The 20696-nt window shown below is 52.1% G+C and overlaps 5 protein-coding genes across 5 annotated transcripts; 3 read left to right on the top strand and 2 right to left on the bottom strand.

Annotated features, from left to right (window-relative positions):
- Positions 1 to 1111: 1111 nt before the first annotated feature.
- Positions 1112 to 3126, top strand: mep (Extracellular metalloproteinase mep; the record flags this gene model as incomplete). Its single annotated transcript, XM_036645721.1, has 3 exons — positions 1112 to 1468; positions 1523 to 2889; positions 2940 to 3126. 3 exons carry the CDS (start codon positions 1112 to 1114, stop codon positions 3124 to 3126), a joined length of 1911 nt encoding a protein of 636 aa, XP_036489027.1.
- Positions 3127 to 3295: 169 nt separating this feature from the next.
- CGCS363_v013871 (uncharacterized protein) lies at positions 3296 to 8053 on the bottom strand (the record flags this gene model as incomplete). The annotated part of the gene is made up of 3 exons (XM_036645720.1): positions 3296 to 5245; positions 5311 to 7698; positions 7751 to 8053. 3 exons carry the CDS (start codon positions 8051 to 8053, stop codon positions 3296 to 3298), a joined length of 4641 nt encoding a protein of 1546 aa, XP_036489028.1.
- A 4311-nt stretch (positions 8054 to 12364) lies between these two features.
- On the top strand, positions 12365 to 14644 carry MIMI_R811 (putative ariadne-like RING finger protein R811; the record flags this gene model as incomplete). The annotated part of the gene is made up of 1 exon (XM_036645719.1): positions 12365 to 14644. One exon carries the CDS (start codon positions 12365 to 12367, stop codon positions 14642 to 14644), a length of 2280 nt encoding a protein of 759 aa, XP_036489492.1.
- Positions 14645 to 15307: 663 nt separating this feature from the next.
- Positions 15308 to 17468, top strand: CGCS363_v013869 (uncharacterized protein; the record flags this gene model as incomplete). Its single annotated transcript, XM_036645718.1, has 2 exons — positions 15308 to 16094; positions 16141 to 17468. 2 exons carry the CDS (start codon positions 15308 to 15310, stop codon positions 17466 to 17468), a joined length of 2115 nt encoding a protein of 704 aa, XP_036490006.1.
- A 572-nt stretch (positions 17469 to 18040) lies between these two features.
- On the bottom strand, positions 18041 to 19431 carry CGCS363_v013868 (Sterol uptake control protein 2; the record flags this gene model as incomplete). Its single annotated transcript, XM_036645717.1, has 2 exons — positions 18041 to 19149; positions 19299 to 19431. The coding sequence occupies 2 exons, from the start codon at positions 19429 to 19431 to the stop codon at positions 18041 to 18043; spliced, it is 1242 nt and encodes a 413-aa protein (XP_036489627.1).
- Between the last annotated feature and the right edge of the window lie 1265 nt (positions 19432 to 20696).

Below are 20696 nucleotides of genomic sequence, written 5' to 3'. Positions count from 1 at the left end.
GCTTGCAAAAGTTCAGAGTCCACATTCGCAGGACCTGCTGCTCAAGCTTATTTCTGTCGTGATTGCAAGCTCCGGCCAGATGTTGCACCAGAGGCGGTGCTTCGCGCCAATGACTCGTCGGAGGCGACGAGACCCTGGAGAACTTCCGTCAGCAGCGCTGGCCAACTGCAGTTTAAGGTATCGATCCCGCTGTGGGCTCGGGGCGCTGTGGAGTCTTGTCTCCGAGATGATTTGCAGGCTTATTTTTACGTGATCGGTCCCTATCGCTTGCACAAGGCACGCGACTTTTGCTAACGGCTCTTGTCCTGCATAACATGAATCAGTTTATGTACTAGTTCAACGCTCTTTGAGCCGACCTAGAAGTTTGTTCGGAATATCAAAGCCGTTCAAGAGTCTAAAATAAGCTTATTCTTTCCTTTCCTTTATTCGAACGGTTCATCCAATGTTCAAGTATTCCAGAACCAATGTCCTCTTTGAGGCAATCGTAAATCCCTGGGACATTCTTGCCTAGAGAACTCGGAGCATGTTGCTGCAGACTACCGAAAACCCCCATATCGCCAAGACACCAATGCCAACCAAGCCGTCGCCAAGACGCCAACAGCGCAAACGAAGCATTAATGCAACCCTCCCACCGCTTAATCTCAAGGGTGCAAGCAAACTACCTTCCCTCTTCTCTCTCGTATCGAAGCCGATAGACGCGAGCTTTGGCATTGGCGGATCACGCAAGCACATCCAATCGTGCTCGTCGTGCAGAATCATGACCGCGATATCGACAACAACTTCCCAAATGATGCCCCATTCATGATGGACGGGTTCATCCGCACGACCAAGGGAATTGCGGGAACCCCATATCGTCCCTGGTCAGGCTTCTTGACTGTGGGCTTGCTGCGACCGGGGTTCCAGGCGGCATGTTGAACCGAAAAGGAAGCTCTTTTGGCTGCAAAGCTGAAGAGCTCGTGAACTGAAGTCTCGAGACCTCAAAGGCATTGGCGTATTTAAACATCATGGCGGTCGCCTCATTTTCATGTTCTTCAGGAGCTCAGCAGGCATTCTCAAGTCCCCAGCCCCCATTCCCCTCTTTCCACCTCGTTCGTTCCTCGTCGTCGCCGCCATGTACCGATCCATGAAGTCTTTGGCCCTGCTCGGCCTCTTGGCTCCGGCCTACGCCCACCCTGCTCACGGCCATAAGTCGGCCCTCGCCCGCCGTGGCGTCGACATCGAGGCTTTCCGTCTGCCCCAGCTTGGTTCTTACACCAACGCCACGCTGACGGAATCGAACCCGCCTATCGCGCTCCTCAAGCGTGAGAGCTATGTTGACACGGCCACTGAGCTTGTTCAGAAGCTCGCCCCCAACGCGGAGTTCCGCGTTGTCGGTGACCACTATGTTGGAACCAACGGCATTGCCCACGTCAACTTCAAGCAGACTGCTCACGGTCTCGACATTGATAATGCTGACTTCAACGTCAACGTAAGTCAACTTCTGTTTTGCGATGAATGACCAGATAGACTAACATCATGATAGATCGGCAAGGATGGAAAGGTTTTCTCTTTCGGTAACAACTTCTTCTCCGGAGAGATCCCTGAGGCCAGCCCCCTCAACAAGCGCGACTTCAAGGACCCCGTCGCCGCTCTCAACGGCGCCAAGGATGTCCTCCAGCTTCCCGTCGAGTCCGCTGACGCTTCTGCCGAGGCGAAGGAGGGCAAGGAGATCTACACCATCAAGGGTACCTCCGGTGCCGTCTCTGACCCCGAGGCCAAGCTCGTCTACCTTGTCAAGGGCGACGGCTCCCTTGCCCTCACCTGGCGTGTCGAGACCGACATCACCGACAACTGGCTTCTTACCTACGTCGATGCCGAGTCTGGTGGTGAGGTTCACGGTGTCGTTGACTATGTCTCCGACCTGGCCAACTACCGCGTCTACCCCTGGGGAGTCAACGACCCCACTGAGGGTGACCGCGTCCTCGTCTCTGACCCTTGGGACATTGCCGCTTCTGAGTTCACCTGGCACAGCGACGGCCCTGGTTCCAACTACACCACCACCCGTGGCAACAACGGTATTGCTCAGTCCAACCCCAGCGGTGGCAGCACTTACCTGAACAACTACCGCCCTACCAGCTCGTCCCTCAACTTCGACTACGAGTACACCACCAGCATGAGCACTCCTTCTGCTTACATCGATGCCTCCATCACCCAGCTGTTCTACACCGCCAACCACTACCACGACCTGCTCTACGAGCTCGGCTTCAACGAGGCGGCTGGTAACTTCGAGATCAACAACAACGGCCAGGGCGGTGCTGGCAACGACTTCGTCATCCTGAACGCTCAGGATGGCTCTGGTACCAACAACGCCAACTTCGCCACTCCTCCCGATGGCTCCCCCGGCCGCATGAGAATGTACCTGTGGACTCAGTCTACTCCTCGCCGCGACTGCAGCTTCGAGGCCGGTGTCGTCATCCACGAGTACACTCACGGTCTGTCCACTCGTCTGACTGGTGGCCCTGCCAACTCCAACTGCTTGAACGCTGTTGAGTCCGGTGGTATGGGTGAGGGTTGGGGTGACTTCTTCGCTACCGCCATCCGCCTCAAGCCCACCGACACCCGTGACACCGACTACCCCATGGGCGCCTGGGTCTACAACAACCCTGCCGGTATCCGTAGCGTCCTTTACTCCACCTCCATGACTACCACCCCCAACACTTACTCTACCATTAACGGTGTCACCGCTGTCCACCGCATTGGTGAGACCTGGGCTACTATCCTCTACGAGGTTCTCTGGAACCTCATCGACAAGTACGGCAAGAACGATGGCCCCCGCCCCGAGTTCAACAACGGTGTTCCCACCGACGGAAAGTACCTCACTCTCAAGCTCGTCATTGACGGCATGGCTCTGTAAGTTCCATCCCCTTTCCTTCTCACAACAAAGCTAACATATTCCTCAGGCAACCCTGCTCTCCCAACTTCATCCAGGCTCGTGACGCCATTCTCGACGCCGACACTGCTCTCACCGGTGGTGCCAACCAGTGCGAGCTCTGGACCGCCTTTGCTAAGCGTGGTCTGGGATCCAACGCTGTCTACAGCTCTTCCAGCCGCCGTGACGGCTTCACCATCCCCTCCGGTGTCTGCTAAACGCCAGACGCAATGATAATCTCATGTAATTAGCGTATATATCCTCATGAGCGCATCTAATGAATACTTAATGTGTACAAATTTTATGTTGAAGCTTGGACATCATTGCGTGTTTCTTGATGCCGAGCTGATGAGGAATAGCATGCAAAGTTAAAAAAAAAAAGCCCAACTATTCCGCAACCTCCGACCCCTCAGGTGTTTCGGCATCCACACAATCAACATAGTTGGCCTTCACCTCCGCCTTCCATTCGTCCATCTTGACATGCTTTCCATCAACCCTGATGAAGCCAGGAGTAATGGCCCTGATCGTAGCTTCGTCGCAGGAGGGTAGCTGAATGAAAGTATGGTCCTTGCTGCAGGTGAGATACCTAGCTGCCCTCGCACCAGCATTGATATAGCAATCTTCATGCAGCCAAACGTCGCCAACACAGTCCACGCAAACCCATATTCTATTCGGGACTTCCACCGTGACGTCACAATACCCGAGGCACATGCCGATGGAGCGACTAGGCTCTTCGGGTTTGGTGGGAGACGCTTCTCCCGAGTCTCCATTCGCGGACTGCCCCTGTACAGCATCTGTTTGGACGTTATCAGGAAGCCCATCTCCATTGACATTTACAGTTTCGTTTTGAGAAGCTGGCTGCGTATTTGTGGAGGGCTCCTCGTTTCTATCCTCCTGGATTGTTACGAACTCCTCCACTGAAGTGTTTTCGCCGGGCGCCTTCTCGATACCGGCCCCGTGTCCTTCGGCAGAAACTGGCTCGCCCTCAACGAGAGCCCCATCAGAGTTGTCGTTGGCCTTGTGCCAGAGAGCCAACTTCCGTTCGTATTCTGCGACTTCGGCAATTTTTGATACTGCCATCATTTCCCAGCACGCTATCATGTTGGCCGTCTCCTCAGTGGCGGTGAAAACTTGAGCGAGAACGTAGAAAGAGCTCCAGTCGTTCTCAATGTCGTCGTCCGACAACATCTCCAGCATCTGTGCAACTGTGTCTCTCAGCAGCCTCTTGGCCGACGTCTCGTCGCCTTTGAGGTGGAAAAGTCGTGCGAACTTCAAAGTCGAGTTGAGGTGGCGATTTTGACCTTTCTTAAAGATATCGTTCAAGTCCATCGCCTTCTTTAGCGCAGCGTTTCTCGCCTCAGGCGTCGAGTCTGCTTTGAAAGCTCTTCTGGTGTAGATGGGCAAGATGAATTGGGTCAGTTCGTTGAGGACATCCGCATCGAACTCCCTGACCCAGTCTTCTGCCAGCATTCCCTCAATCACCCCGATACCCGCACTCTTATAGCCAGGCCGTTGAGCCGAGCAGATCCTGTACCACGAATTCATCTTGGCTTTCCAGTAGGACTGGTAGGGCATGCTCTTAGCTCTTTTGTCACCACCCTCCCACATCAACTGGAGAACGTTCCAGCGGTCTGTCTCATCGCATGCTCGCATGAGTGTGTCCCAAAACAAAGTTTGCTGCCGTTTGGTTCCAAGAAAGGCCACTTTGGCACCAATTGTGACCTCATCTTGTGGAATCTTTAGCAATCTCTCGCAATAGTCGACGATTTCAGTCCAGAGGCCCCTTTTGCTAAACTTCCACAAGATGTAGTCAGCCTCGAAGGAAGTCATAGAATGAGGTTCTTCAATGGCCAAGAAATGCAAGGAGACCGCCTTTTTAGTGTTTTCATCGCCAGTCATATCCCAATAGCGGTCACCCAAAGTCTCCGTGATTTCGGAGTAAGTTTTCAGGTTCAAGGCGTGAGATCTCCATGTGGGGTCATCTTTGAGGTCCTTCAACTGCTCCTTGACTCTTTCAAGGATTTCAATGCTTTCGGAAGCCTCCTCTGGCAAGTCAAGGATTCGAGCCAAGTAGAAGGAGGACATCCAATCATCCGAATGGAGTTGAATGGCTCGTCTTGCTCTGGCCACAACATCTTTCTTGAAAATGGTCTTGCCATTCTCTAGGTAGTGAATAAGCTTTACCATTTGGGTTTGCCAAATAGCATCGTCTTCTGCGAAACCCAAACTTTTCCGTGCCCATGTTTCGACGGCGCTGAAATGTTCCATGGTGGGATACCAAAGTTGATTCTCGTCAACTTTGAATTCGTTCTGTTCGCCTTCATTCTTGTGGTTCAGCTATAAACTTGGTTAACATGTCTGTGTCTCCAAAATTCCGGCTTAGTTGAAAGATCTGCACTCACTCGCTTGATAAGTGCGTAGAGCAGAGTAAAAGCATCTATCAACTCTCGTCCGCGATCTTCCGGTTTGAGAAGCCTTCTCGCTGCGATTGTAGCCGCCTTTTCATACCAATACTGCTCACCCTTCTCGCGGTTGATAATATTGTCCAGTACCATCTTGTTATCGAGATGCTCCAAGACCGAGGAGTCTTGGGACCATTTTCTCAAAAGGCTGTTGCCTAGGTCAGAGAAAACCCAGGGCTCCCAGTTGCTTGGCAGGGCTTTCGTATCGACAGCGCTTTCGATCTCCCAATCTTTGCCATAGTCCCGGGAGAGAAGGGCATCAATTGCAGCTTCTTCGGTCAAAAGCCGGACTAGCAAATTCCCAGCCTCTGCCTTCAGCTTGCGATCGGCAAGAGACAAATTGGTGCTATCCAAGTGTTGATAAAGACATTCAGCTGCGTATGAACGGAGAAGCTTGCTCTTGTCCGTCTGTTCTTCAATGAGGCAGCGAAGACATCTTAGAGCGAGCTTGAGTTCAGCATTGTCTGGATCCTGACAGATCGAGTTTTCCTTTCGTTCTATTCTTCTTTCAAAGAACTCCTTGAAGCCAAATTTGTCATAGACATTCTTAGGGCAAACCGTCGAGAGATAGTGTTGGACGATGTTGAGTTCTTCTGGTAAGATTGGATCGGCATTATTGTGTTGAGGGATGTTGTCCCACATCTCAGGTCTTTTGAAGTCGATCAACCCTTCGCTATCAGCATAGAACAGCTCGTTATACTTCTTTTCAATCTTGGATTGCAGGGATCGAAGAGAGGTTTGGCGCCCATCTGTGTCGCGGTCGGCCTTGAGCTCCAGAGCGGCCTCAATCTGGCTTGATGTCATCCAACGAAGTCCCCATTTTACCCAAAGGATGATCTCATTGATCTCGTCGATCTCCTTGGGTTTCATGATCTGATTGAACCTCTGAATGTCCTCTAGCACTTGATTAGATCTTGCTCCGCCAGCCTTTTCCAAACAATCTTCCACCTCTTCGAGTGAATCAACGCGTTCAATGTTGTCCAAAGCTGTAATTGCAATCGTGTAGTCACCATTGGTGGAGTTCTCGAGTGCCTCCAGAACTCGCTTCCTTACGTCGGATACACCCGGTCGCGCTGTGTCGCTAAGGATCTCCATATGATTCATCCGAGCCTCTATGTAAACTTTGATGTCCTCAGAATTGCGCGTCTCAAGTCGAAGCTTTTTCATCCGAATACTGTCTTCTTTTTCGAGTTGCTCAAACGTTGACGAGGTGCCAGTTATCAACACTCTGGTGCGAAGACGTGCTTGATCATCAGAGAGCATCTTGAACAGATTGGTGAGAGCGTCCAAGTTCTCTCCAAGTCCATCCAAAACAATGAAGAATGTGCTCTCGATAGTGCTCCGATCTTCGTTCTCGAGAAGAAATTGTCTCCAAATGGAAACCGGGTCATCTAGGTCAACTTTGTCGACGTCACAGAGACCAGCAATCGATTTGAGAAACGGCGTTTCCTCCTGTGCAAGCTGCCACAATAGGCTCTTCGAAGCACGACATGCAATCACATGCTTCCTTCTGAACCCTGCTGTGGCATCCTCCTTGGCATCTGCTTCCAGGAAGTAGTGCGCTACAGCTGATCTCGTGCCGGAGCCACCTACTGTCCTCTGCTTTTGGAGCCGATCGATAACGTGTGTGACCACGAGTGTCTTTCCTGAGCCTTTGGGGCCCTCGATACCCAAGATCGGATCGGTAGTATCATCGCCAGTCATCCAAGCTGTGAATAGAGGGTCGGTGTCAAGCCACTTTCCCGTGCCATCGATTCGGCTCCCGCCATATTTGCGTAGGTCTTCTCCTCTGTCAAGGACCTCTTTGGAATTCTTCCCGAAGAAAGCTTTTTCCACTTTGTCCTTGAACTTCTGCTCCGTTTTCTCCTTCTTGTTGGCAGTGTTCTGTTCAACCAGCGTGTCGAGCTTCATTGAACTATCCTTCGATGTCTTGGCAGCCTCTCGGCTGGCTTTTGCGGCGTCTTGACTGATCTTGAATGTTTGGGCAGATACAAGACCGTGTTCACGTGCGTTGAGATTTTCCATCTCGCTCAGCAGCCCTTTGATATCATCATCATCCAGGAACATGCGACTGAAGAACATTTTGATCTTGTGCCTTTTCTTCCCGAGTTGAAGTGACTTGTCGCATACTCTGATGAATAATCTGAATTGGCAACAGATGACTTTCCTGAGAGACGCATCTCTGTTCGTGTAGTAGGTAAATCGCTCAAAGAACTCGGCGCATTTTTCGAGGAGTGCTGCAAGACTTTCAAACGCCTCCGAGTACGATTGCCATGCCACGATAACAAAGTTCAGCGCGTTGAAGCACTGATTCGCGGGACCGAAAGCCTATGATATGTTTAATAGTCATCTCAGCAGTAGGTGGCAGAGGCAATCTTACATTGGAAACGCCGTCAGCAACTAATCCGCCAACCTTTGAAATAACTTGAAGTGTCTTGCTGAAGGTGTCCTTGACAGCAGCGTGCTTCTCTGCAGCCTTCTGATCTTTGGCTTGCACTTGCTCCAGATGTCGTAGGACTCCGTCGATGTCGAGTTGTTTGTCAATCTTGTTGGGATCCCCTCCCGCCATCCGTATCACCATCGCCTGCACCTCCTGCCAGATCTGTGTAACCTCATCATCACTCTGATCAACAGGAGTCGCTGCGACAACGGCAACCTTGGCGTTAGCAACGACCACGGCCATGGTGGAATAAGGTGCTGTAAAACGTTACACGACAGTCCCACGGCAGCGAAGCAGTGGAGGCTACAGTTCTGCTTTAAACGTCAAAGGAGAATCAATGTTGAGATATTTTCAGATCAGCCCAGCAGCGCCTAAAGCTAAGAATCAGGCTGCATCTTAGTGCTGATAGCGTTTTTTTGACCTGGTCACCCGTCCATTACCCATGCTTCTGAGGTTGGCCTTAATTGGCCGAGTGATTTTCCAGACATTCAGCTCCGAAGGCCAGCTGCCAGGCCCCCTAGTCGCCTTCAGCTCAAAATGAGGCATCATTCGTCCAGGCAGACCAGTTCTCGCCATGCATTTGTCCGAATGCAAAATGAATGGACGAGGCCCAGTCAACTGTGCTTTTCAATCATACCCTAAGCTTACTCAAGATTCGGCAGAATCGCCGTTCTGCAGACTATGCCAAAGTTGCGCAGTCAATAGCACATTCCTGATTAGTACCTGCGTATCTGCAGGCTTGCACATCCCGTCCCGTATTGCGGTGCTCAGCATTTAACGCCACTCAGCTGATTGCTGCAACAATCCGCCTCATCTCACTATCGCCGCATTTACCCTTGGTCATTAAAATGTTCTCAAGTCTCAAGTACTCAAATGATTCGAAGTACTCCACCGGCATGCTAAACTTTTGTTCGTAGCAACCATCAGAGCTCTAGAATCGCTTTTCAAAAGTCAACCATGAAATCCTGACGGCCGCTTAGGCGTAGTGGCTTGGTAGGGTGCAAGAGCCTAAATAATTCGGCCATGTGCGGGCGCTTGGTTAGAAACCCCGACCCTTTGATGGCATGATGCCATATGGAAGGGAATGGATCCAGGCCCACGTACAATGCCAGATTAAGTGTGTTTAAAAGGTGTGTGACCCAATAACGCGCGTTCCAGACTGTGGTGTAGTTTGCCTGAGGGAAATACTGGTTTTGCAAAGGCCATTTGTTGCCTAGATGCTACATGATCTTGATTGGCAGGGGTTCTTTGGCCTTCGACTCTGCTTTCAGGTCTTTCAGAAGCATAGATGTTTTGATTCTGGCCTCGAGAACATCGTGTAACCAAGGCATACTTCTCGACCATGTACCCATGCTGTGCGACGGCACCGCTTCTGTTCTTTACAGCACTAATAGAACCAAGGTCCAAGAAAGTCGTGGGTAGCTGCCTTCTGTTTGCGGTCGTCCACCTACCGCGTGGCTTCGGCAGCGGCCACGGACGTGAGTTGCCCCAGAGCTACTTCGCCCGTCATGACGATTCCGCATACGAACCACAGAGGTCTCACCAGTAGCAGACGGCCTATATAGGATGCCATGCCCTATATCAGACCAAGCATGCATGATAATGCTGCCTAGTATCTGGATCTCCACATCAACATCGGGGTTGTCGGCTGCAATTTGATCGAAGTCACGGCTCTTATGCCGTACCACAATGTGTGTAGCCTTATAAACGGAAAAGGTCATTCCAGGTGCTGAGCTAGTTTTGTCCATCAGCTCCATCTTGACGCGGTCATCATCGGACGCTTCCTGGATCTGGCGTTGTTGCTCTTTTGGCCTACATCCAGACGCTCAGTAACACTTGCGTCGCCACCGCCTGGCAAGACAACAATCATCCGCACGAGTCGGTCCCAACGCAGCAGTGGTTTGCACACGGGGTTTATTATCTGACCCAAGCAGCCGGCGTAGATTCCTCTTCCTACGCGGTGTCTGATAGTAATAATGATAAGCTGCAGGAATGGACGGGCAGATCAGACGCAGTCAAGTGAGCGCGCGCGGTCAACGGCACGTCGTGCAATCGGAAATTTGCGAGGGCCCGGGATGGATGCTACGTCCTCGGCCCGAGAGTGATGGAAGCTGGCGATGTCATCTGTGTCTTGTACGGCGGGAAGATGCCTTCCTGTCTCCGGCCGTGGAGGAAGAAGGATTACCTGCTTGTTGGGGATTGTTACGTGCATGGGATTATCGAGGAGCAATAAGGATGTATTTGACATTGTCTGGTACCAAATCTGGGAGATCACTACAGCAGTCCGCAGTAAGGAGAGTTTCAAGACCACTTCTGAGCCACTGTACCTACGTCTCTTCTTGCACGTCGGCTAATTACATACATATGTAGTTGGTAGTGTAATTCCCAAGCCCCCAAAGATAGACAATAGACTGCTTGCGGTCTAGCTGCTTTTGCAGACTGCAGTAGACGTGAAGCAGATATACCTGCGAGTGGCATAAGCAGCTTCAGAGTGTTACTTATCTTAAATAGTGAGAGGTTTTATAATAAGAATCTTATGTCTACTAAGTTGCATACATAAATCTAACGGAACATAACATAAACTAAATAGTAGATATAAGATACAAATTCATATTAAATATTAATATATTTATAAAGTTATAATTCAGAGTAAAAAAATCAAAAACTCTATAACTATTACTATTTTAACACTTTTTCCTAAAGTGATACTGTGTAGTTTGATATCGTTGTCGCTGCTATTATTGTTATTGTTATTGTCATTATCTTCATTGTCGTCTTCCTCGCTAGTTGCTATTGTTAGTCATCGTCGTTATATATCGTCGTTCGTCGTCGCCGTTCGTTGTCGCCGTTCGTTGTCGCCGTTCGTTGTCGCCGTTCGTTGTCGCCGTTCGTTGTTGCCGTTCGTCGTCGTCGTTCGTCATCACTGTTAGTCGTTATCGCTATTAGTATCGATGCCACTACTCCGCACGAATATTTCTATTACTATCCATGTTTAAAAGGGGTAATTAACTAAGTACGTAGGAACGCGCATACGGAATTAGGCGCGCGCCATCTTTGAGGGCGGTGCAGCCCGCCAACACCAGGCCAACAGTGGCCTGGACGGCGCTTAATTAGCACCAGGCGGCCAGAATAGGCCATGCCAGGTCAAGTACCCTGGGGGGTTCCCTCCCTGAACAGATTTCCCAGTTGCATCTCCCCAACCGGCTCCCCTGTCAACCGACATGAGGCAGCAAGCCCTGGTGCAAGTCGGGTACACAACAAGATCGAAAAATTGAGATGGACTGTTGACCCTGAAAACCAAGTACAATGACTCAAAGTTCAGTTGGTACGAGACTCCCTCCGATGGATGCCGGCGAGTGACGCATCAACGGCCACCGCAGAGGCCCTTCCAACGGGTACCGTAAACGGGTTATCTACACGAGTGGCTGACGGCGGCGTGAGTCAAACTCGGCGATTGGCCTCACCTTTCCATTCCCTACGACCATGAGACATAAATATGATGAGGTTTCTTGTCTTCTCTTCTCATTTCCTGCCACTCTTCCTTCATCGCGGTCAACCTCCTCCTCCTCCTCTTCCAAAGCAGCCGATTGACTAATACGGCGTGGAAAACATCACTTGCCGCCCAATATGGCTTCGGACGAGGTCTTTGATCTCCTCGTCCTGACGGACGCCACTGCGTCCATGAGTAGCTACCTTCGGGCCCTCAATCAGTCTTTGCCCGAGATTCTTCGGGTATCCGCCCTAACAGACTGCTTCTCTCGCATTGGCGTCATGGCATATCGTGACTACTCGGCCGATATGGTTACCGAGTGGTCCGGCTGGTACGGCGATGGCGAAGATACTATTACACAGTCGAAGCTCCTCACCATGGCCAAGAGCATCCGCACCGACTCGGGACACCACAGCATCGACTGGCCCGAGGCTGCGAAGACCGGTCTCGCGCGCGCCTATAGCGTCATGAGACCCGAAGCTACCACAATCATTGTCCTCTACGCAGACGCTCCGCCCCATACTCTCGGCATCGCCAGCAGAAACAGAGACACTGAAATCAAGAACCTTTCCAAGGCGGACTCATTCAACGGCGTCGGAAACCTTTTCACCGATTGGGTCTCCGGAGCCAAGGCTCTCCAGGGCGAGAAGAAGGCCAAGGTCTTCTCTATTATACAGGGGGCCATCGCTGACACCCTGTCTCCGTTCCTGTTCCTATCCCAGCTGACGGGTGGCGTCTGTTTCAAGCTGGATATCGGGGATGCGAGTGTCACCACTGCTGATGCCATTTCCCAACTGACAATCGGTATCCTACTGTCATGGATGGGTGTCGGAAAGCTGGGAACTTCTGCTTCCGGAGAGCGAAAGTTTGCCAAACTGCTGCAGTACCGAGATGCAGCAGCGATCCAGAACAGTACCCATGAAGGTGACGGAGACACGACCGGCAAATACTTCCCAGTAAACCAATCAACAACTGCGGAGTATGTTGTTGAGGAGAACATCGAGTCCCGCGACCCTACTCTAAACGAGTTGCATACTGTAGTCGATGCTAGGAAGACCCCAGTCATGGATTTCTCGAAGAGATACATGGTCGATACAAATTACCAGCGATTCGTTGTCGACCAGCTCAAGTCGCTCATCGATGCAGATGTTGCTGCCATTGCCGTGAACCCCATCTTCGGGACTCTTTGGCGTACTGTCTGCAATGACCGCGAAAACCCAGCCCGAGATGGCCTCATTCAGTCCTTCGGTTATGCAGTTGATCGCATCTCCGAGCCAGAGAAGAAGAGTCGGATGAAGACTTGGTTAGAAGAGTCGTACGATTATGCCGCAGAGATCCTCGACATCGTCAGCCAGGTCCCCAACGAGGAGAGATACCCCTGCGTATTCTTGGACCCGACCGTATTTTTTACAAACGAGGGCAACGGCGAAGACGACAAGGCCAAAGCCTCCGGCAAGCAAGGTGTCGCTGGTTTCACGCGTGACGAGCTGATGGAGATTGGTCGTTCCTGCGACTCTCGCATTCTCCGCAGGCTCGGTCGAGTGCTCACACGACTTACCTATGTCCAGTCTGAGAACACCCTGCCTGCCCACATGAAAGGTAACGAGGAGGTCATTCGGATTCCGATGGCACTTGCGGATGCGAAATACCAGCGCAAGTTCTGGAGAATACTCCTTCATCTTATTCTTCCTGGAACAATGCTGGCAGCCCGTCCCGGAGCGCTTCTAGCTGCACTGTCTCTGCGTATGGGCTTGAAACCCCTTACAGAAGCTGCCGACCAGGAACTCCTATTCTTCAGCAAGAAGTGGAACAACCTGGACATACCGGAAACTTGGAACGCAAGCTGCCTTTCATTGCTTCTCGACGCCGACAGAGACTACGAGAAGCGAGTCACAGAAGGCGTCACCCATCGCCACAGCCACGACGCCTGCATCTTGTCGGAGGGAGATCGTCAGCTGTTCAAGACGCTAGTCGACTACAAGCTACTTGAGCTCAACCTCAATACCACGCTCCAGGCCAAGCTTGGTTGGCATCCGGAGAAATCCAAAGTCGCGCTTGGGCCTGTCGTGATCTGCAAAAGCTGCAGCTTCCCTCGCTCAGTCACAATCATGGGGCGCGACGGTGTCTGCGGTCTCTGTCCTCAGATGTGCAACTGCAATATCTGCCAGCCCTTTGAGGATGAAAAGCTAAGAAGGGAGACGAACGTGCGTGCTGATGATAACGAGAAGACGGAGGGCACATGGGTCGAGTGTTTCACGCCGACCTGTCGTGCCCAGTACGTTGTCTACAACCCAGACTCTCTGAACGTGCGTCCCAAGTGCTACTACTGCCGACACAGTAGCTCGGCAAATGCCCCCTGGGTTGAGTGCTCGCAGTGCCTTAACCGCATTATCTGGCCAAAGGCGTACCAACCTTCTGACTTCGATGCCGCCAGCTTCAAATGTCCTGGCTGTGTAACGAACAGGGTCACTATGATTGACTACGAAACTTCTGCCAAAAGCTTGAGCGGAGAAAACGGCACATCATGGCTTCTTCGCAACGAAAACGGTGCCATCAAAGACCCTTTCAACGGCCGATCTCTCTTCCACACCATCTCAGCAGTCTCGGACCGACAGTCTTTAGCAGCCAATGTAAAGGTTCTTCCAGCTGAAGCTGGACAGTCTACTCACCTGACCATTCGTGGCAAGGTGGTGCACAACCAAGCGGAGGTGTTCGACTCGCTTCGTTCCTGGGTCGAGTCTCGGAAAACGGAGGCCGGCGAGTGCAGTTTATGCTTCTCCAACATTCGAAAGACCGATTTGCGTCAGGCATGCGGCCGCTCAGGCTGCCATCAGACCATCTGCAGTGGATGCTTGCAAGACTGGTATGGTCTCAACTCCCGGGGCAGGATTATCAACATCGCCGCTCTATCGTGCCCTTTCTGTCGCCGCCAGCCGACCCGCAAAACAGTATCCGCCTTGGGTCTGTCTCAGCTCGGAAACCTGGGCACTGCCGTGGAAGAATCCGGATCGTGGATCTATGCTTGGTGCGATGACTGTGGCCTCGCTCGTCGCTTCGTCGAGAGGGTGTGCGCGGCGGGGGCTCCCCAAGAAGTGTTCAACTGGTGTTGCGATGAGTGCAAGGAGATGAAGGGCACGAAGCTGCAGCTCAGAAACTGCCCTGGTTGCGGCACTCTAACAGAGAAAATGGGTGGATGCGACCACATTGCCTGCACCTGTGGTGCCCACTGGTGCTTCTTCTGTGGAGAGAACGTAGGACTCGCCGACATCTACGATCACATGGACCGTGTACACAATGGTTGGTGGGACGGGCAGGACGAAGAACCAGGTGAATACATGGATTAGGCACACCTCGGGAATTGGAAGATTATGTAGCACGGTGGGTACGAGTAAGGACAGCAGTAAGAAGATAACCGTAGGTAGCATAGGCCACTGGTGACACCAGAAGGATCAGACCGTAATAATTGCTTGCTCGCTATCATTGTTTTTGTCGTAGTCGCTGTTATCGTTCTTGTTATCATCGTCCAAAGTCCTCGTCCATTATCGTCGTCCATTGTCGTCTTCTATCGTCGTCTTCTATAGTCGTCTTCTATCGTCGTCTTCTATCGTCGTTATCCCTACTAGGTAGTAAAGTCACTAAATATTAGAAAGTGTAGCCGCCCGGACGCATGAAAATTGGGCAGTCTCATAATCATAGATGACCAAGTAATTGAGTCATTGTACCGTACTGTTGCTCTATCAAATGGTGTTTGCCTTCTTGCGATTGATCCGGTTAGTAGTTGACGCCAAGATTGCTCGGGATGTAGTAGTCGCACAGCATTGGGGAATCAGCCATTTGATGGTTACCCACTTTGCCCGAAGACCGGGCGAGTTCTTCCGTTGACTCCTCACTTGACCAGAAGGTCGCGTCAATGGGCTGCAATCATAACAGTCGGCATTGAACACATTTCTCATTTTCTTGATTTGCCGTCACTTTTTCTCCTCAATCTGCAGAAGACATATTTCAAAATGCCATCGTTGGCCGGTTTCTCGGACAACCAGTTCCTCACGCGCGGCGACCTCGTGCGGGCAGCTGCCGCCCTGCTCGGCCCATTGGAGTTGTACAAGTCAACTGAGAAAGCACGAATCAAGCTCGCGACAAACACTGCTGCCGGCTTCGACGAGGTCTCGGCCCAGTTGGAGGGATTCGCCCGCCCGCTTTGGGTGGTTGCTAGCCTCCTCCGCGAACCCAGCTTCGACGCTAACCATGGCGTGGATCTCAGCTCTTGGATGACGGGACTCGTGACAGGCACCGATCCTGAATCTGAGGAGTACTGGGGCGACGTGGGAGATATTGATCAACGGATGGTGGAGATGGAGTCCATCGCATTTACACTCTTGACCTCCCCCGACGCGTTCTTGGTATCATGCGACGAAAAGGCCAGGGGGAGATTGCGGACTTGGTTAGGCCAAATTAACGGCAAGAAAATGCCGCAGAACAATTGGCGCTGGTTCCGTATCTTTGTCAACCTTGCTCTTGTCAAGACTCTTGGCGTTCAAATGGAAAGTGTGCGTCACTTCATGGAGGAAGACTTCGAGTTGCTAGATTCGTTCTACCTTGGTGAGGGTTGGTCTAGCGATGGGCTTTGGGGAGAGGAAAGAAAGCAAGCCGACTACTACTCTGGCAGCTTCGCCATTCAGTTTGCCCAAGTCTTGTATGTCAGGTTTGCTGTGGGTGATGAACAGAGGGTAGAGAGGTACAAACAGCAGGCAAAGGAGTTCGCGTCGACTTATTGGAGATATTTCGATACCAATGGTAGGCTCCTTGGTTCAATAAGGTACTCTAGACTGACTATTCATAGGAGCTGCGATACCTTTCGGCCGAAGCCTAACGTACAGATTCGCCTTTGCGGCTTTTTGGGCCGCTGCGGCAACCGCTGGTGTCAGTTTGCCAGCTCCAGTTAACAATGTCGGAGCTGTCAAAGGCTTGCTTCTTCGGCATCTCCGCTGGTGGGCAAAACAACCTGATATTTTCAACACAGACGGGACGCTAAGCATCGGCTTCGCATATCCTAACATGTACCTGAGCGAAGACTACAACTCGCCGCAGTCGGTGTACTGGTGTCTGAAAAGTTTCATAGTACTTGGACTCGACGAAGACGACCCCTTCTGGACAAGCGAGGAACTACCTCATCCACTTGACGGCGCACAGTGGGAAAGCAACAGTACATCGAATCATGAGGGTTTGAACCGTATCGAAGTGGTTTGGCCCCCTAGGCAGATCCTCTGTAGCACCCCTGAACACCACTTGTTCTTGTCTTCGGGGCAGATGACAACCAAGACGTTCAAAGCAAGGGAGGCCAAGTATGGCAAGTTTGCCTACTCTTCTGCCTTTGTATTCAGCGTGCCCACGGGGAACATGTTTACGCAGCTAGCCCCTGACAGCACACTTTGCGCTAGCAACGACGATGGCGACAGCTGGAAGGTTCGGTGGGAGCCCACTGATGTGCGTCTCGAGACCACATCGATCGTCAACAGAGACGGTGTGTCCTTTGAGATACAATCTCTGGTCAGTACCTGGAAGCCTTGGAAATATCTTGACTTGTGGATCGAGACGACCTTGGTGCCTGTCATGGAACACTTCCCAGGGTGGCACGTTCGGGTCCACAAGATCAATGTAGGATCCATGGCGGATACTCCTTCATGGATAGACAGCATCCAACTTGTTGACGGAGGCTTTGCCATTGCCTCCCACACGACGAAGGGCAACTTCTTGCCAGAAGTAGTCCTTCAGAGGCTTGAGGGAGAAGGCTTCACCCAACAAACTGACAACGCCCTTGTTCTTTCGACGGCCGGTGCGAGCGGTATCGTGGACCTCCCGATGAAGTTCAATAGTGTTGGAGGCATCGTTGGCCAAGGAGGAGCATCGGGTGTTAAGAGCGAGGTCTTTGTACTAAAGGCTGACCCTAACACCAACTTGATCGCGCAAAGAACTTCCATTCCGGCTGTCAAACACCATATCAGCTTGCGTCAATACTTTTCTGGGGATCATAAATCACTGCACCTTTCCTCTGGCATTTTTGCTGTCAGTTCTCAGGCCAACTTGGAAAATTTTGCTGGTAGGAATATTTGGCAAGAACGTCCTCGAGTGGAAATTGTGGATGGCAAAATACGCATTCATGCTTCTTAGCGTTCACGCAGGATATTCGTTTTCGTAGAGTAACATTCTAGCTCCACATTACGCAAGGGCAGTATGACCTCCCACCCTGCAATACAACAACCATTAGCACCCGCGATATTGCGATCGTTCTCGCGTGTTGACTTACACAAGGCAGACAGCAATGCACAAGGCTGAGCCAATTGCTCGGAACAGACGGCCCGTTGGATCCATGGGATGGGATGAAAGTTTCTACAAGTATTCTTCCTATAGAATAGTGACAGAGTTGACATTTCATAAACCTTACAGCGTTACTGTGTGCCTTTCAAGGTTTGCCAAGTTCCGAAGAGCCGTACTCCAAATTCCGGGGCCGTGGAAGGCCTCACACAAACTCCGTCTTGCCCGTCCCAGCCTGGCAACCTTTATCGTGTGTATCGCTGCGCTGAACCCAGTGACGCCCTTTTCCGTCCAAACTTGAAGACGCTGTAAATCTGATTTCTGTAATGGGCATCCAAATCCAGCTGCGAACCGCTCCGCCTCGCTGTGAAACCGTGAACTGTCGCCAAATATCGTGAAGAGACGAACTGCAAAAGAAATAGCAAAACTTAGAGTACGACAGGCATGGCGTGCGCCATGTGTTCTATCTGCAACTCGTAGCTCCCCACTCCGATGACCTCTATGGGCCACATGATGAGCTCCGCCCAGGCCGTTCCCATAAGCTGTTCAGAGATGATGGACAGCAGAGCCCGGGCCCAGCCGTTGAGGAACCAACAGAACGGTTCTGCCATATTGATAATGACGCAATAGTGAGCCAAGACGACTAGTGCTGCGGGATGCCGGCGGCGCAACATATCCAGGTAGTCGCTGGACATGAGTACCGGCCACAGGAACACCGCGCGGAACTCAACTGGGGCAGACATGGCGTTCATGGTGGAAACCTTGGCAATAGCTTCGCTCAATGCTATTACTGCGTTATTGATGGTGTACTTGCCCTCTGTAGAGGTCTCCATGGCACCGATCTCGGCTAGCCGGGTGCTGAGCCGGGGCAGCCGCTCAAAGAGGGGCTGAAGCGACGGTTCCGGCGTCTGAGGCTCGCCGGGGCCGCGGATGAAGATTTCGCGCAGCGGACCCTTGCGCAGATCGTCGTCTGAAGCGCGCAGAATTACACTCATGCCGTCTGTCAGGGTGAAGATGTCCAGCATGCTGTCGATGGGTGAGAAGGTTGGGTTGTACTTCTCATAGCTGGGGTAGGTGGCAAAGGCGCTTAGCGTCAGGAAGATGGAAGACGCGAAGAGGGCATGGCAGTTTGTAGAGGAGATTGTGCCGAGCAGAGTTCCTCTCATGCCGTTGATGGCGTCATTCTGGTGCTGGGCAGCCTGCATAAGGTAGGCATGGCGGCAATCTGGTTGGAGGTATGCCAGATGGTAGGCTGAGAAGGCAAGGAGTTGGTGAAGTAGAAAGGGGTAAGAGAGCGCCTCTCTTGGCACATCATACTGGAGCGTCTTCTGCGCCTGGGAGGAGTGTGAGAAGGTTCGATACGACACCGAAGTGTAATGGTGCATAAGCTCAAGATCTGAGATCCAGCCGCTGGCCGTCTCCGTCTTGTTCAAGTCGGTCAGAAACCGCGAAAAGTAAGGGAACGGATCCGACTGCGAAGACGGAGAAGTTTGCCCTCCTGGACTCGACGCGCCATGGTGGCCACCGAGTGATCCGGCTGCGGACTGTGGCGAAAGAGACGCGGGCGACTGCGCGCTTGGCCTCCGCCTAACCGTTGCCGACCCCTATCCACCCCCGCCGCGTTAGATCCGAGAACGAGATACCTCAACACCAAAGAGTTTCGATTCTTGGGGAAACAGAACTTACCCGTGATCCCGATCGCCTCGCCCGATGCCCTGCCGCCGGCGCTTGTGCCGATACCTGGGACGAGCCGCTTGTTGACGCTCCCGCGTTTTCTAGTAGACTGCAAGGCAGCCCGTGGCGCACACAAGCACTGCATGGCCTGTTTTCGTCACACTACGTCAGGAGGATCGCGCATTAGTCTCACATCTCAACATCGAGTGTCGGCTCCCAAGTGGCACCAGGGGCTTCAGGGGAATTTGGGAGGTTGCATCGACCTACTTTGACTCTTCTCTCCTTGCATCTCAAGCACCCATTTCGAGATTTCCTGTACCCCAAACGCTTCATGGTGAGATCGTATGCGGCTCTTCTTTGCTAAGACTTCACTGCCGAGAGGGCAACATTGAGAATGATTAATGATATCCGAAAACGACAACGAGGACGAGGTTGAGGACAAGGTCCAGTTAATAAGGACGAGCTGGTGGGGGTGGTCTGGTGTCTTGGTCGGAGTATGTGTGCTCTGTATATACGCCGGCCACCTCCAAAGATAGCCAAGACGAGGGTGTTGTTGTGTTGAGCCTTGTCGAACACTGTTGCTCGCCGACTAAACAAAGCTAAGACGGATGGGGAAGTCAACGGGTACGCCCAGGCTTCGTCTGATCTTGCAGTAGGCAGTCAGGCACAAATACCTCAGTACTTGACGCATTTACTGACAGGTCAAGGGCACTATTCTTAAGATACACTCCGTTGCGTTGACAGCGTCCGCCCCCCCTTTTTGCCGAAATTACGCACGCATAATCCCTGTATATACATGAAAATTTGCCCAACGCCACGTAGATATTCGTAGTACGGCAATTGACCTATTCTGATGGCTTCAATTGATCTATTTCTATTGAATCTCATTATCTGAGGGCATCGTGATGCCTCCTAAACGCCGCCGCGCGGCTCGGCAGGCGGATGATGACCCTTCTGGGCATCGTCCGTCACCCATCGCCAACGGTACGCGGAAACAACGACGTATACAACAACTGGCACAGGACGCCGCCAGAGATCCTCCTCAACGCTCTGCCTCGCCGTCGATCAGGATCGTTACGCCCGCCGAGAGGGCTCGCCGGGCTGCCGCCGCCGAAGAGGCCGCCGAGGAGGCCGCCGAGGAGGTTATCGTCGCCGAGGCTGGACCCGAGACTAATGATTTGGTGGCGGCTGAGTCTACATCGCGAAGAAAGCGTGTACTTATAGCCCCTCCGTCATCACGAAGAGCTCCAAAAGCGTCCTCTCGCCAAAAAGCAACGACAACGCAGAGGAAGCGAAAGAAGGATCCGCCGCATACGATCCGGCTCCGAAGTACTCTGCCTTCGTCGATGCCACCGTTTCGACCAGACTCGACCCCAGTTAACCCAACCCCTCGTCAAACCACTCGATTTG

The sequence above is a fragment of the Colletotrichum siamense genome (genome assembly GCF_013390195.1).
Source record: "Colletotrichum siamense strain Cg363 chromosome Unknown KSG_Cg363_contig09, whole genome shotgun sequence".
Classification (NCBI taxonomy): Eukaryota; Fungi; Ascomycota; class Sordariomycetes; order Glomerellales; family Glomerellaceae; genus Colletotrichum; species Colletotrichum siamense.
This window is presented reverse-complemented; position numbering and strand designations above follow the sequence as displayed.